Source organism: Stomoxys calcitrans, chromosome 5 (assembly GCF_963082655.1).
Source record: "Stomoxys calcitrans chromosome 5, idStoCalc2.1, whole genome shotgun sequence".
Lineage (NCBI taxonomy): Eukaryota > Metazoa > Arthropoda > Insecta > Diptera > Muscidae > Stomoxys > Stomoxys calcitrans.
The window spans coordinates 110,588,169-110,604,655 of record NC_081556.1 but is presented as its reverse complement, the minus strand read 5'-3'; the positions used below and the strand labels follow the sequence as shown (position 1 = coordinate 110,604,655).

The 16,487-nt window shown below is 41.2% G+C and overlaps 2 protein-coding genes across 2 annotated transcripts; both read right to left on the bottom strand.

Annotated features, from left to right (window-relative positions):
- Nucleotides 1–1,013: 1,013 nt before the first annotated feature.
- LOC106095813 (translation initiation factor eIF-2B subunit gamma) lies at nucleotides 1,014–6,853 on the bottom strand. Its single transcript, XM_013263203.2, has 6 exons — nucleotides 6,609–6,853; nucleotides 6,039–6,547; nucleotides 1,829–1,981; nucleotides 1,591–1,767; nucleotides 1,296–1,522; nucleotides 1,014–1,230 (listed from the first exon to the last, which is right to left on the bottom strand). Exons 1-6 carry the CDS (start codon nucleotides 6,763–6,765, stop codon nucleotides 1,065–1,067), a joined length of 1,389 nt encoding a protein of 462 aa, XP_013118657.1. The 5' UTR covers nucleotides 6,766–6,853; the 3' UTR covers nucleotides 1,014–1,064.
- A 3,218-nt stretch (nucleotides 6,854–10,071) lies between these two features.
- On the bottom strand, nucleotides 10,072–16,338 carry LOC106096134 (KH domain-containing, RNA-binding, signal transduction-associated protein 2). Its single transcript, XM_059369411.1, has 5 exons — nucleotides 16,085–16,338; nucleotides 12,775–13,261; nucleotides 12,643–12,690; nucleotides 12,252–12,337; nucleotides 10,072–10,435 (listed from the first exon to the last, which is right to left on the bottom strand). The coding sequence occupies exons 1-5, from the start codon at nucleotides 16,221–16,223 to the stop codon at nucleotides 10,326–10,328; spliced, it is 870 nt and encodes a 289-aa protein (XP_059225394.1). The 5' UTR covers nucleotides 16,224–16,338; the 3' UTR covers nucleotides 10,072–10,325.
- Nucleotides 16,339–16,487: the final 149 nt, after the last annotated feature.

Genomic DNA, 16,487 nt, shown 5'->3' with positions numbered 1-16,487 from the left:
GGAATCATTTCTCCATCGACCATCACAGCTCAGTATTCACCTCAGGCGCATTTGTAGTGAACAAAGTAGCTGAAGATTTGCAGCGAAATATGAGGCAAGTTCGTTGAGGTAGACGTTCAACTTATTGCAGATGTCAACAATGGGTGGGGGCCTGATGCCATGATCGTACAATCGTCCGCATAAGATACGATCTCTAGCCGTCTGGAGGGGGTGGAATGGAGGATAGGTAAAGGTTAAACAGTGCCGGAGATTTCACCTCACCTTGGGAAACTCCCTGTTTCACTCTATGGTGCTTCGACTTCTTATCCCTAAATTCCACAAATGTCTGGCGATCACACAGATAATTCGCGGCCCAGCGTTTCAGGCCTGTCCGGAGGGAAGTGTTGCCGATGTCCTCAAATAATTTGGCATGGCTGACCGTGTCGAATACCTTCGATAGGTCCAGTGCCACGAGGCAGCACGGGATAGGTGGGGGGTTATATAGTCGACGACGATACTTGTGACCCACTGCTGGCTATGTTTGCACAGCACCTTGCAACATAACCAATATGACCATACTCCCGTAGTGAAGTGAGGCCAGAGCAAGATCGGAAGTGTACCCGCTCCATGCACCGGTTTCACCTCACCTACACCGACCGATTATGGAGGCGATTCTGGCAAATCAAACAGAACCAGGGTTCGGTGTTCTTTTCAATCCCGTCACGGACCAGAAGCGTGCGGAGAAGACACTCCGGGATGTGCCTCTCCCATGATGAAAAAAGACAAACACATACACGCTATCCGTAACCTGTGGACGCACCCGGAAGCTCTCAAATGATCGTAACAATCAACACCACACAAACCGGAGCTCATAGTTATACCGTGCCGGGGGGTGGTCCACAGTTAATCATGTTCGTTTACAATGGACAAAATTGTTCTAAGTGAATTTGATTTCATATTGCCCCTATAATCTAAGTTAATTTTAGAAAGATATCTTCTTTTTAGCTTGTTATAAACGCATAAAAAATAATATATTCGTTGCAGTACGACTGTTTTTGTTTAATACATTGTTAAACAGATCTCATTTATTGTATATCAATTTCCATATAACCATCAGCATGCGTCAAATGTTTCGCTTCCAATTGAGAACCTTCCTCGACGACAAAATTTGCACCTACCAAACAATTTTTCAGTTTGGTACCTTTTTTTACCACAGCCTTTGGTCCAATAATGCAATTGTCAATGTTACAACTAAAATGGAAAATTCAACCATAAATTATTTCTCTTTCAATATAATGGCCAACAACTAAACTCACCCCTCCTCAATAATGGCATGGGCCATAATCAATGATTTATTAACAATATTTTTGGGATTAATAAAACAATTTGGACCGAAAACACTGAAATTTAAGGAAGTCTTCTCCGATAATTTGGCATTGTCAGACGCGGCGATTTCCTTTGTTTGTGTTGAGTTCACCACAGCATTTGGTGAGATCAGAGGTAATTCCTGGCCACCACAGAGCACAGGCCATATGGTGGAGAGCTTCACATACAAAACAAAAATGTATATTAGTTTTTAATTTTCCCCAATAACCTAAAGTGGTACCTTACCTTCTGATTGACAGCAAAGAAACTTAAGGTTGTATTTACTCTTACCCCAATAGTTTCTTTGGGAGCTTCCAAGGCATAACACCTCAATAGATCGCCATTATATAGAGGCTTAGTTCTATTATCGTTGTACAATGTTGTCTTAAAAATTTGTTGTTCTAAATTTGATTGTGTAATGAACTACAAAAAAAATATAAATGATAAAATATTTGTTTTAGATGATATTTAGTTTTGCACTTACATCAAAAATACTTTCGTTTTGTTTTGTACCCAGGCCAAGTTCCGATTGTGTATCCGATACAGGATTGGTTGTCGAGTGCCCACTAGACTTTGCCATTTGCTTCTTGATCAAGTAGGGTAAAAATTCACCTTTAAGTGTAGAGAAATTTTCGTTCTAAAAAAGAAGAGAAACACTTTTTATATTGGAAAAACAAAACTTCTTAACAGTTCAAAGAAGAAAAGTCTATTTCACAAGTAGAAGAAAACGGAAATCGAAGCAATTAAGTTTGAAAATTATACTAAAAAATAGCCTGACACGGGATAATTATGAACACCACACAGGCTGGAACTTTGAGCTCCGATCTGTGTGGTGGTCATATGTAGTTATCACTAGAAGCAATCCCATGGCAGCCGGTTATATTGCCAGGTCAGCACCGGATTGACCCGATGGAACCCTCATCGGCAAGGGCAGCCGCCTTTTTGTTCGTGTTCATCTTTTTTTCGTCATGGGAGAGGCACATACCCGGAGTGCCTTTCCGCAACCATCTGGCCCGTGCCGGGATTGAAAATAACCCTGGACCCTGCTTCTGTTCGATTTGCCAGAACCGCCTCCATCATTAATCGGTGTCAGTGAGGTATGACCGGTGCATGGAGTGGTTACATTTCCCATCTTGCTCTGGCCTCACTTCACTACGGGAGTATAGTCATACTGAATATGTAGTAGAAGTAGTTGTAACCTCAAGCTCTTGTAGGTGAGCAAGTTCGTTTCGATTCAAAGGACCGATCGCCGCGGGAACAGCGTGGCCTTTGATTATTTAAAGGCGCCAATAACCCGGCTTATCATATCAAGCATCATAGGCACTTAGTATTTGTGCAAGAGCCGGTGCCGCCCGACCTCTCACTGAGACTCTCCGCTCGATACCGCTGATTGTCCGCAACTGCCGTTGCAGCAACTCCGTATGGAACATTCCACTATCCGCAACCTGTGAACAAGATCGATAGCTCGCAGCTAAGCAGTGGCTGGCTATGTTCGTCGTCGCCTTCTGCGTCCTCGTCATCGGGCAGTGTGACCCCCCCGACCTCTCCTGTACGGCAATAACGCAACGGCAGCATCCCAGCTCCAAAATTGCCAGACCAGTGCCGGACAATGTATCATTTTTGCAACTAAACTCCAACGGTCTCCGTGGCAAGATCGATGAGATTGTGGATTTCGCGAGTCGGAAAGATATATTGGTCGCAGCGATCCAGGAAACAAAGCTGACTCACACCTGCAGCTTGCACAGTTGCCACGGATACAATGTACTACGTAAGGATCGCCCAATGAATAGCGGTGGGGGGATTGGCCTTCGTGATACACCATTCCGTGCAATATAGACTTATCTCACCTCGCCACCGGCGCTAGTGACCCCTACATGGAGTGCATGGGGATAGCAGTCAGGTCCGGTACTGCCGAGATAGAGCTATACAACGTGTATATACGGCGGGTTGGTAGCTGTGTCTCAATTAATGGCCAAGTTTACGACCCCAACATAAGTGAGTTACTCTGTGGCCATATCCGCCTGGTTCTAGGGGACTTTAATGCGCATCACACTTCATGGCATTCTCCTTTAGGTAACTAATAGCGTGGCATAGCTTTGGCAGAGCAGATTGAAAGCTCCACGTGCACGGTGAATGAGGATGCCTCCACTAGGATTACGAGGAGATGCAGCAGATCGCCAGACATTTCCATTGCATCCCCAGATCTCCTGAGTGACGTATCCTGGCAAGCCGTCATCTCTTTGGGGTCAGACCACCTCCCCATAATTCTCACCATCGACTGACCACCCGACTTCATAACCTCTGAGCGCCGGACGTTTATCAATCAGAAGAAGGCCGATTGGGCTGGCTTCAGAGAAAACATCAATCACCGCTTCAGTGAATTGCCACCCCTCTCGTATGTGCTAGTGACCACCCGACTTCATAACCTCTGAGCGCCGGACGTTTATAAATCAGAAGAAGGCCGATTGGGCTGGCTTCAGAGAAAACACCAATCACCGCTTCAGTGAATTGCTACCCCTCCACCCGAGAGGAAATTCCGAGACATCATTAACGCAGCAGGCGCTCGCTTTATATCCGCCGGTCGAATACCACAAGTGCGGCCCAATTTCCCGGCGCAGGCGGTGGTACTCGCAGACGAGCGTGATGGGATTCGTGCTATGGACCCCGCTCCCAGAATAAGCGAGCTGAATCTGGAAATAAACAGGGTAGTCAACGAACATAAGCGGAATTTGCGGCTGGAACACTTGGAGCAATGTAACTTAGGTACCGATGTAGGCAAACTGTGGACTACTGTTAAGTCACTCTCGAACCCCGGTAGACGGGATGACAGGACCTCAGTCACTTTTGGCGAAATAACCGTGACTGATCCGAAGAGATGCGCCAGGTTGTTCAATCGTCAATTTATTGTTCATCCCGAGAGAGACAGGGCAAGGAGGAGAGCCATTCGCCGTATTCGTGGTCTCCGAGCCAATGAACAGCCATCACAATTTACCGTGGGCGAAGCTACGAATGTCATCCATGGCGCCAAATCATCCAAGGTGTTGGGCCTCCTCGGAATCTCTACATTGATGTTGAAGAATCTGGATTTACTTGGAGTTGAGTACCTTACTACTGTCCTCAACCTGTCCTTCAACACTCTTATAGTTCCCGATGTCTGGAAAATGGGCAGAGTGATCCCGCTACTGAAGCCTGGAAAGGACCCGAGTTTTGGGCAGTCGTACAGACCGATCTCCCTTCTCTCACCAGTAGCAAAGACGCTCGTGGCACTACTCCTCCCGAGCCTCGTAGGAGAATTTCCATTCTCCGAGCATCAACATGGATTTCGAAGACTGCATAGCACAACAACAGCTTTGCATTCCATCAACACAGACATTTGCCTCAGTGTTTAATACACTGCTACAACAACAACAACAACATTTGCCGTGGCTTCAATCGGCCTAGGCCAAGTGATAGGACGGTCCTCGTGGCACTGGACCTATCGAAGGCATTCGACACGGTAAGCCATGCCAAATCACCAACACGTCCCTCCAGCCAGGCCTGAAATGATGGGTCGCTAATTATCTGTGTGGACGCTAGCCATTTGTGGAATTTAGGGATGAGAAGTCGCCAGTCATTTGTGGAATTTAGGGACAAGAAGTCGAAGCACCGTAGAGTGAAACAGAGAGTTCCCCAATGTGGGGTGATATCTCCGGCACTGTTTAACCTTTACCTATCCTCCATTCCATCCCTTCCAGACGGCATAGAGATCCGCAGCGCCAGTGTGGTCTCGTCAACTTTGTGACACGCAGTGGAATAATATTCAGATCTGTCAAAATGCCGCCCTCCGAACTGCGACGAGCTGCCTACTCAGTTCTCATGTAGACCACCTCCATCTGGAGACAAAGATCCTACCAGTGCGAAGATATAACTACATGCTGTCTAACCAATACCTTTTGGGCTGTTATCGCCAGAGACCATCCAAATCATCATCTTATGGATAGATATCCACCGCCCAGAAGCCTTAAGGTAGATCTACATGATCTAGATCGTGAGGTTCAACGCTACAAGAGAGAACCTCTAGATCAAGCGACATATCAAGCAGGTCTAGACAACATTCATGCAGACACGGTAGCAGATGCGCTAAAGGGCTACCGGGTGAATGTAGTCCTTGGAGAGCGAACGCCTCCCATTGCACCTGAAGAAATTGACCTGTTTAACTGCCCAGCCAGACCCACTTGACTCAGACCCAGATCCCTGTGAACGCACCCCATCTTAGTCGCAGAGTTTCTGGGTTTCGACACTCCACAGAATCAAGCAGACGAAAGATAGAAGACAACAAACTGCTACAAAAACGAGAAGCTCATAGAGAATTGGCTTGATTGATTTGATAATAACACACTGTGGAATATACAATAGAATTTTCTTTCACCACATCTGACTCGCCTTTTAAATAGTAAAGATCCCCTCTGAGCTATTTAGTACATAATGAGGTTTCAGTATTGAAAGATCTGCGATACTCTCCTCATATATGAGAGCTTACATTTCTGGTATATCCAGAGGTGATAATTTGAGATAAAAACAAGTTAAAGGAATTCCAATTTGGAATTTTCTCTGCGATGGAGAAAGTGTGAACTAAGATAACAAGCCAATGAACAACATTAATAATCTTTCAACAAATTGCTATTTATGTGCCCTTATAGGTGTGCGTACTTTACCTTCTTCAAGAACTCCAGCACACCCTTCTTTATGACATATATGTGAGAATCCGTTTGCCTTGAATATATGGTCATCTTGCCATTTTTACGCAAAAGGTGTGCATTAACACTCATAACTTCTTCAAAATCACTTGCCGAAGCCAAAAATAATAAACGTCTTGTTTCCGGATGTATTCCAATTAGATCCCTTTCGGGTTTATGCTTTGTCCTTGGTCCCGGCAGAGTAACATCCGATTCAAAGCCACTCTTGAAGAGTAGAGCTGTCAAAGTGGCATCGTGTTGACGGAACTTGTTGATCAGAGGGAACAAACTGACGTTGGACACAATGTCACAGCTGAGAACTAGAAAATCTGATTGAATCTTATCATGAACATAGCGTAAACTGTCCGCTGTGCCAAAATCACTATCAGTGGGTATGCTAACAAAATCGAGCTTCATTTTCAGTGAAGTCTTCTCCAAGGCCAATTGAATTTCTGACCTTTCACTCTCCAAAACAATTACAATAGCCTCTGAAAAGAAAAATATCATGATAAATTCTGATACTTTAGTCACTATTAACTAAATTCTTACCAAGGAAATTGTGTTGTTGCAGCAGGTTCAATGGATACCAAAGCAGTGGATATGGTCCAATGGGCAGTAAACATTTTGGTGTCTTCCCCAACACTTCAGGTAACCGAGTACCACGTCCTGCTGCTAGGACAACAGCCTGAAATTCTTGGGTGACCATTCTCTTTTCAAATTTGTGAAAATCTTCCGTTTTCGAATGGCAGTCTTTCCACGCGATATGTTTACGTTGACTAAATGTCGGTATCAGCTGTTTGGTGAAAATTTAACGCCAGCCGCCAAACAATTAAACACAACAGCCGTGTATATGCGTTCAAAAGGGGTGTTCAACTGAGGAGAAGAGCACTTTTCTCTTCAAATTTAAAAATTATAGATGATGCTATAGAATGGCAAAGGACTGTAGAGAAAAAAAATTAAACCAGCGCGCGAGAAAGGATTCACTGAATAAGGTTAGGCCAAACGATCAGCCGACAGGCTAGCTGTGTTCGGCAACTCAAAAATTTGTGCAAATTTGCACAAATTTTTATTGGAAGTCGTTCGCGTACTTTATTTGCCGGCAGAAGAGAGCGCGAGATTGAAAAACATACGGAGCTCGGAAGATATGAAGTTGGGTGGTCGGGCGATGGTGAGTGGTTGGCGATCCTCGTCAAGCTCCCGTAGAGGAGCAAGCTCGTTCCTGTCCCAAGGAACGATCGCCGCGGGAAGATGGTGGCCATCGGATATTTAAAGTCGCCAATAACTTGCCTTGTTACATCGAGCATCATAGGTATTGTGTATAGTATTTGTGCAAGAGCCACCCGACCTCTCGTTGAGACTCTCCACTCGATACCATTGATTGTCCGCGACTGCAATTACAGATACTCCGTATGGAGCATTTCACTATCCGCAACCTGCGGACACGCCCGGTAGCTCGCAGCTGTGCTTCTCGTGACAGCAATGAACACCACACAGATCGGACCTCTATGTTCCCGCTTATGTGGTGCACACAGCTATCATGTGCCGGGGTCGATGGTGAGAATTATGGGGAAGTGGTCCAATCCCAAAGAAATGTCTGGCGAGCTGCTAGATCTCCCCGTAATCCTAGTGAAGACCCCTGTTATACTAGTGTTTCACCGTGGAGCCATCAATCCGCTTTGCAAAAGCTATGCCCCGCTGGTCGTTACCTAGGGGAGAATGACCTAAGCCGTGATGAAATGCCATGAGTCTGCTAGAACCAGACGATTATGGTCAAACAGTAGCCCACTCATGTTAGGCTTTATGTACACGTTATATACAATATCTCGGCAGTACCGAACCTGACTGCTATCGCCATGCATGGTAGAGACGGGGGGTCACATAGTCCGACGACGACGCTTGTGATCCACTGCTGCCTATATTCGCACAGCACCTTGCAACATATTCAGTGTGACTATAGTCCCGTAGTGACGTAAGACCAAAGCAAGATCGGGAATGTACTCACTCCATGCACCGGTTACACCTCACCGATACCGACCGATGATGGAGGCGGTTCTGGCAAACCGAACAGAACCAAGTTTCGGGGTTCTTTTCAATCCCGTCACGGACCTGAAGCGAGCGGTACCTCTCCAATGACGAAAAAAGACAAACACATACACTGAGGCGGCAGCCGTTGCCGATGAAGGGTTCCATCGGGTCAATACGGTGCGTACAACCGGCTTCCAGGGAATTGTAAAGCGGATGAGCTTGCGAGACTAGGAACTACCCTACACTTAACAGGGATACTGGAATCTGTGGATATGCCTCTAGCGACATGTAAGCTAAGTTTTCAGGACCAAGCCCGAAGGACAACGAATGATAGAAGGTCACAAAGAGGGGACTGTGAGCATTTCAAAACTATGTGGCCTAATCTAGACTTGAATAGGTCTACCGCTTTGCTGTCATTGGCCAGAACAGACGTCCCAATCATTGTGTCCGTGATGACAGGCTACTGTCTAATGGGAAAACATGCTGACACACTGAAGGTTGCCAGCAACGACTTTTGCAGAAGCTGTGAGGACATCAAAGAAGAAGACACTATAGAACACCTGTGTGTGTCCCGCACGCAGTCAGTGGAAAGTGGATCTCCTCACTTTGGCATCACAATGGACTTAAAACCTGTCTGATTTGGCGGATTTGAACATTCGCAAGTTATTGGGGTTTTTAAAGCGATCTAGATGATTCAACGGTAGGAACTAGAACTTCTTCTGTTCCTGTGGTATCACAATTGACGAAAACATCTGAGTCTGATGACAGACTGCCACTTAAACCTAACCTAACCCTCAGCTCAATCGTTCTTGGTGTAAAGTATTTATAAAACCATTGGTCCTCGCCCGATAGATTCCTCAATGCCACCCATAACGTAATTTATTAACCAATACTGCCTTCTTGTTTCTTAATTTGATTGTTCCAAGTTAAAACTCAATTATTTATTTTTCAATTAAATTTTTCTTTATTTTCAATTATTTGTACAATGAAAATACCGATAGTAAAACAAATTAACTTACCTTTAAGGATGTGCCTAATATTATTTTTAAAATAAATGTCATTGAAATGTTGTCATTCGACGGGGGATGTAAACTAAATTTTTACCTCCGTATCTTAAGAAATGATGAGCCATTAGCTTATAAAATGTAGAATAGTGGAAAAATAGTAAAAATTAGAATGTAGTACCAGGCTGTCTACCTTAAAACAATAATAAAAAAAGAAAAATATACATACTAAGTTTTTGAGGGATAGTTTTCCAATTTCAAACTGTGTTTTTAGTTTTATAATTTTTATTTCAGAATAAAAAATATATCATTTATTATTTATTCTTAAGAAAAATGTTGCAAGTTTTATATTGGCTGAGGCTCTTTAGTGTCGAGGCACTTGAATGAAATGAACTTTAGTCCATTTTGACAAAACCATGCTCACGAATACTAATATGCATAGCACAATCCCATGGCAACAGATTGTACGTACCGGATTGGCCCGATGGAGTTCATCATTGGCAAGGGCTGCCGCCTCAGTGTATAACACACTGCAACAACAACAACATGCATAGCATGGACATTTGAGACTGCAGAAGAGACAGTACTTGTAGTGTTCGTAACAGAATATCGGTGTTGTATGGACAACAAGTGGTATTCGAATGCGACCAAATGACTATTTAAGGAAATAGTGAAAGAACAAACTTTGATGCCAGGAATTTTTCAATATCTGGCATAAGAAACAAGTACTTGTAGTAATAGGAAACTTTACAATTGAACAGAGCAGTTAAAGAAGCAATACAAACTCCAAAAGCCGCTTGTTGTAAACAATTTTTCTTTTATCAATAGATGCTCCTTTTGTTTGCAATTTCACTCCATAATTTTTTTAGCAAACGATTTTTTTTTTACCAATAGATGCTCCTGCCAATTTTACTCCATAATTTTTATAGTAAAATTATTTTCTTTTATAAAACATCATATATGTTATGGTGAAGTATTATAAATTGTTGTAGTTATTATTTAAATTTTATTTGCATAAATCTTGTTGATCTTGTATTTATATATAATTTTACATTTATAGAAAAAAATTCATTGACTTCAAGATTTGACGTTTTATGTTTTGTTATAAGGTTCATTTTGGTAGCTCTATGCATGTACCCATTATATGTTTTATGTAAAATGTTGTCATTATGCATAAAATATCTTATAATTACTTGTTATATTATATGTTATATGTATATCATTTTTTATATGTCATTTATTTTTTCATCCTTTGTTGGAACGGTGGGTTCCGCGTATAAGGCTGTGCACGAAAAGCTTTAGTTTTAGCGGCAAATGGTGAGGATTCATTCCGTTTAAAAGATGGCGCTAAAATGAAATTTTTATTTTATAATTTATGTACATATATATGTGCGTGTGTGTGTATAAATATATTTTTATGCTTATCATTATTTTATTATTAATTTTTATTTTTCCAAGTTAGTTCTGCTGTAGGTTCGTAATTAATAGACAAGCAAATACTTCTAATTTGAATTTTTTTCAGTTTTCCTCCATATTTCGTTTGACGTCATCAATCATCTTCTGTAGGTCTGTTTACACAAATACAATTAACAAACCAATCAATCCCATGGCAGCCGGTTGTACGCACCGGATTGACCCGATGGAACTCTCACCGGCAAGGGCTGCCGCCTCAGCGTACGTATTCGTCTTTTTTCGTCATGGGAGAGGCACATCCCGGAGTGCCTTCTCCGCACCGGACCCTGGTTCTGTTCGGTTTACCAGAACCGACTCCATCATCGGTCGGTGTCGGTGAGGTGTTATCGGCGCGTGGAGTGGGTATATTTCTGATCTTGCTCTGGCCTCACTTCACTACGGGAGTATAGTCATACTGGATATGTTGCAAGGTGCTGAGCGAACATAGCCAGCAGTGGGTCACAAACGTCGTCGTCGCCTTCTGCGTCCACGTCGTCGGATTATATGACACACCCCCACGGTTGGGATTGGGAAATGGACTGAATCGGTCCTTGTTTGGATACAGCTGCCATATAAACCGATCTTGGATCATGACTTCTTGAGCTTCCAGATGGCGCAATTCTTATCCGATTTGGCTGAAATTTTGCACGTAGTGTTTTGTATCACTTCCGACAACTGTGCCAATGGTTGTTGTTGTTGTTGTAGCAGTGTGTTGTACACTGAGGCGGCAGCCCTTGCCGGTGGAGAACTCTATCGGGTCAATCCGGTACGTACAACCGGCTGCCATGGGATTGAACTGTGCCAATGGCCGTAATCGGTTGTTAACCTGAAATAGCTGCCAAATCGGCTGACCTTGGGTCTTGACTTCTGGAGCTGGCGCAATTCTTATCCGCTTTGGCTGAAATTTAGCATGAAGTGTTCCAACAACTCTTTCAAGTTTGAAAGATTTGTCGGCTATATCAGTACATATCCTGATATAGCCGGCATATAAACCGATCTCCCGATTAGACTTCTTGGGCTTCTAGAGGGCGCAATACTTATCTAATACGGTTGAAATTTGGATATGTCGTTTTGGTATGACTTCCAACAGCTGTTCCAAGTATGATCTAAATCGGTATATAACCCGATATAGCTGCCCAATTTGACTTTTTGAGCCTCTGGAGGGCGCAATTATTACTCGATTTGCCTGAAACTTTGGAGGTGGTGTTTTTCTATGACTGGTGCTTTTATATTTGAAAAACTCATTCAAACAACTTGACAATTGCTATCCAAGGTGGAGGGTATATAAGATACGGCCCGGCCGAACTTTGCACGCTTTTACTTGTTATATTTTGCTAATGACTGTCTCTGACTTTTAAAGAGTTCTACTGATCAAAGCCCTTTTTCAACTCCATTTATTTCGAATGTACTAGAATTTTGACGTAAAAATTTGCTTTCACTTATATCGCTGAAATTAATTTCACTTATCCGAACTACGCTTAACTGAAAATATCGGATAAGTGACACCAAATTTATGAATTTTCAGCCTTTCCGCTAACCCTTTTTTAACTCTACCAGTTTAGTTTTTTTTAATTAATTTCACTTATCCGAACTGCGCTTAGCTGAAAATAACGGATAAGTGAAACCAAATTTATGAATTTTGAGCGTTTCACTTATTCGGTTTCGACTGTATTTGGTTTCACTTCGATGAATCTCAAAATTCAATGCTTACCTGGTGCCGCGTATGAAGGCTTTTTATAGCCTCCATATGTCGCTGGCGGGGCACTAGTCTCCCCCTCGTCATCTGAATCGTCATATCTAGGGAAGAGGTAAAGAGAAATAAAATATTAGAATACATACAAAAAATATAACAATACGTTTGTTATTGTAACAATAGATAAAAAATTAAATAAGATTTTGCTATATACTCAAATTTAGTAACAATTTAATTCTAGGATTGGCTGAATACACAAACACATTTGCATAATGAAGCATTGACCAATCCAGTCTAGTGACTAATCATGACTTACTCCTGACTTTGTCACAAATTGCCAAGTTATAGGAGGTGTTCCAAATAAATTCTACAACAATATAGCCTATATATGTACATTTAAATCACTTACCCAAAGCCTTGAGCAGCACCCAATGAGGCAAGTTTTTGGAAAACAGATCTGCAAAGATTGAAAAAACAAAAATTAACATTTACTGCTTACACTAATTACATTTATAGCGTCGCCTTTATTTGCAATACTTACTTTTTCGCCACAGGCTTATTGCCAAAACTTGTCTTGGCCAATTTCGGATCAATTTCCATTAGCTCACGATATTGTTCTTGGGAAATCTCATCGTTTTTGTCAGGAATGATGTATTTACGTATTTCACTTAAAGCATATGCTATGCGAGCATAAGCCTCGGCTGGTGGTGCTACCGTAGAAAGTTCAACATAAAGGTTCTTATTCAAATGATTAAAGGCTGGATCACCGGATTGACGCAATTCTTCTTCACGTTCCTGATCACGCATAGAACGACGACCCCTAATGGCTATGCTGCACATAGTTTCTTGATGCAAACGTTTGAGGGTATTGCCTTTGGGTCCGAGAATTTTGCCAAGAAAATTGAAATGGGGATATTGTTTGACGGGAATATATACAGTCTGGGTAAGTTTGATGGGTTTTTGCTGGAATACATCGGCTTTAAGTTCTTTGCCAGGTATGCGGCCAGTTAGATAGATGCGATCAATAGCTAAGTAAAGGAGAAGGAAATAAAATTATTTGATTTCATATAAAAGGAGGTACGTGTTTCAACAAAAGTCCTTAGTTTTGGCTAAGGAAGTATGACCTTCGGCTGTTGACTGACCACTGTAATTTCATATAACTTATATCAATGTGGAGATAGCGATGGAAAAAGAGTTCTGCAGGTTTGTGCGAATGAGGAGTTGGAAACGGTCAAACAACTTTTGTGCCAATATAGCGCAGCGGCAGTTAGCAGACATTTGAGTCATTAGTTGGTTGATCAGGACGGAGAACTCTTACAAACTAGGGGACTTATAAACTTTTGGGAATCAAATGATCGGTACTTCGAAGCAGTGAACGAATCTGATATGAAATATCTTATTCAGCCAAAACGCAGGGAGTGTCCTTTCTACATGCCGTTCATTGCATTAGGGGATGAAAAATAAGATTTAATGGAGAGAAAGATTGTTTTAGGGAGTCATTCGCCGAAGTCCGGTCAATCGGCAAAAAATTTTTAAACAGCTATGAGCTACAGGAAGTTCTTGCATTCTTGTATAAAGAATAAAAAGACGGATATGAGAGCAAAACACACCGTGAAAGTATCGATAAAACAATATCATGCACATTTGGAGGATACTGAACGGCTGACTGACTGATCATCGCCCAGCCCAAACGGCTAAAGCTAGAATCATGAAACTGCATGAATGTTGGTCTTTGGTCGTAGGCATATTAGATATTAAAAAGTACCAAATAGTACGAAATGGTAGATATTTGCACAGCGCGAACGGAAAGGGCTAGAATTATGTTCTTAGGCTCAAATTAAAGAGCGTCTCAAAAAAACAAGGTTTGATAAAAAAAAACAAGGTTTGATAAAAAAAAACAAGGTTTGATAAAAAAAAAAAATAAGGTTTGATAAAAAAAATTTGGAAAATCGTACCGGCAGTTGGACAAATAGTACGTTTAGTACCGCAATTGGTACTATTGGTACTTTGTTTCTAAATTGAACTAGAGCTATCAATGAATTTTGGAACTTATGGCAAGCTTAATTGGGTGACTATGAGAGTTTTTGGAAATTTGTACATTTAGGTACTAAAAATAGTACCAAAAAGGTACGAAATGGGTGAACTTCGTACAGGGGGGATGGACAGAGGCAGAATTTTAAAATTTGACTTAAGATATCTGGTGCAAAAGGATTAGGGCCGACAGAAAAAGTGGAAAAAAATAGTACCGGTAACGGGAGAAAACGTACGTTTTGTAGCGCAATTAGAGATGGCAGATGGAGCTAGAGTTCTGAAATTTGGCATGTAGGTAAAACTAGGAAGTATATGATGGGTGATTTATTTGATTTATTCGTACATTTTGGTACTATTTGATACTTTTTCTTCACATATAGAGCTAGAGGTCTGAAATTTGGCACGCAGGTACAATAAGATGGGTGACTACGATATTTTTACAATTCGTTCTGGCCTTTTTACAATTCGTACTGATCTTTTTACAATTCGTACTGATCTTTTTACAATTCGTAAATTTTTTTACTAATATTGGTATAATTTGGTACTTTCTGTGCTTTATAGTTACATTTCGTACATTTTTTACCAATATTGGTACCATTTGGTACTTTCTGTGCAGATTGAGCCTGAGGTCGGAAATTTGTCATGTAGGTAAAAATTTAAAAATATATGTGATGGTCGACTAAATTATTTGTTTACAATTCGAACTTTTTTGTACCGAAATTGGTAACGTTTGTTACTTTCTTAAAAGATAAAGGTAGAGGTCCGATATTTGGTACAAATGTAGGTACTATCTCTACTCAAAATTTTTACATTTTGGTACCATTTGGTACTTTCTGTTCAGATGGAGCTTGAGGTCAGAAATTTGGCATGTAGAAATAAGAAATATATGAAGGGTGGCCAAATGATCATTCACAATTCGCACATTTTAGTTCCAAATTTGGTACCATTTGGTACTTTCTTCATAGATGGGGCTAGAAGTCTGAAATTTGGCATGTAGGTATAGCTAAGAAATATATGATTGGCGACTAAATGATCTTTTAAAAATTTATACACTTTAGTATCAAAATTGGTACCATTTGGTACTTTCTGTTCAGGTGGAGCAAGAGGCATGAAATTTGACATGCAGGTACAACTAGGAAAAATCTATTGACAACTCATACATATAGGTACCATTTGGTACTTTCTGTTCAGATAAAGCTAAAAGTCTGAAATTTGGCATGCAGGTACAAGAAGGAATACACTTATTTTATAGCCTCATAAAGTTTTGTGAATGCGGACGAATGTATATAAAAAGACCAGATGAAGAGAAGTAATATTTGAACTGCTTAAAAAAACAAAGGCTTGAATGCTTCTTTCGAGCCTTTATATACATGCCTTGACCGACGGAGATTTTATTTCCATGCCCAGAATATCATTACTCATACAACACAAACAGACAACAAACACCCTGTTTATTGTGAGAATAGAATAGCAGGGACGCTTCTACTGGCAGAAATGCCCAAGGTATGTAGATATGTATGCTTAGCCTACAAGAACAGAATTCGAAGAAGTGCATTATACAAAAAGCAAATTTGTATGCGAAGAAAAACAAAAATCAAATGTTTGTATAGCAGAACCTTATATCAGCGGAAATTACTTTGGGTGGATTTTGTCATTTGCAGCTAAGGAAAGCTACAAATTTATTGATCCACATATGAAATGTGGTTATAACAGGATTTTGCCTTATAGTAACCATAATTGAAGGTACCCACAATAATTTCTAATTCTCAACAACACAATACAATGAAACAACGGAATTATTACGATTTGCAACTACTCACCATCTCTTATTAATGCCGAGCAAAGGGGAAAATCTTCAGGCAAACGAGCTTCTTCCTTCAACAATGCATCAATGTACTCCTGGGCAACTTGATTAACTTTGGGAGCATGCATATCTTGCTTATCGTTTTCAGAACTCATTTTAAGAAGTTACAATATTTCTTTACAGTTACAATGATAATTGAGAAAAATAAAATTAAACTACAATCACTGCTTTGTGTGTATGTATCCTAAGAACGATTAACAATGGCGGTTTTAGTACAGAGCATGATGTCAAACAGTGCAACGCCGTCAAAAGTATAAAAATCAATGGGAATGTAGTTAGTGCAGTACGTGGCGTAACTACGCAAGTATTCTTAAAATGAAGGGATACTCCTATAAAGGAGTATACACAGTGTAAGCAAC

Excerpts from the sequence above, each read along its gene's own strand:
- LOC106095813 (XM_013263203.2), bottom strand. The coding sequence starts at position 6,765 with ATGGTCACCCAAGAATTTCAGGCTGTTGTCCTAGCAGCAGGACGTGGT. Across the intron at positions 6,548-6,608 it reads GCAACAACACAATTTCCTTG|AGGCTATTGTAATTGTTTTG; the intron begins GTAAGAATTTAG and ends TTTTCTTTTCAG. Across the intron at positions 1,523-1,590 it reads TCTTTGCTGTCAATCAGAAG|CTCTCCACCATATGGCCTGT; the intron begins GTAAGGTACCAC and ends TTGTATGTGAAG.
- LOC106096134 (XM_059369411.1), bottom strand. The coding sequence starts at position 16,223 with ATGAGTTCTGAAAACGATAAGCAAGATATGCATGCTCCCAAAGTTAAT. Across the intron at positions 12,338-12,642 it reads GGTGCTGCTCAAGGCTTTGG|ATATGACGATTCAGATGACG; the intron begins GTAAGTGATTTA and ends CCTCTTCCCTAG. Across the intron at positions 10,436-12,251 it reads GCCTTCATACGCGGCACCAG|CGCCATCTTTTAAACGGAAT; the intron begins GTAAGCATTGAA and ends ATTTCATTTTAG.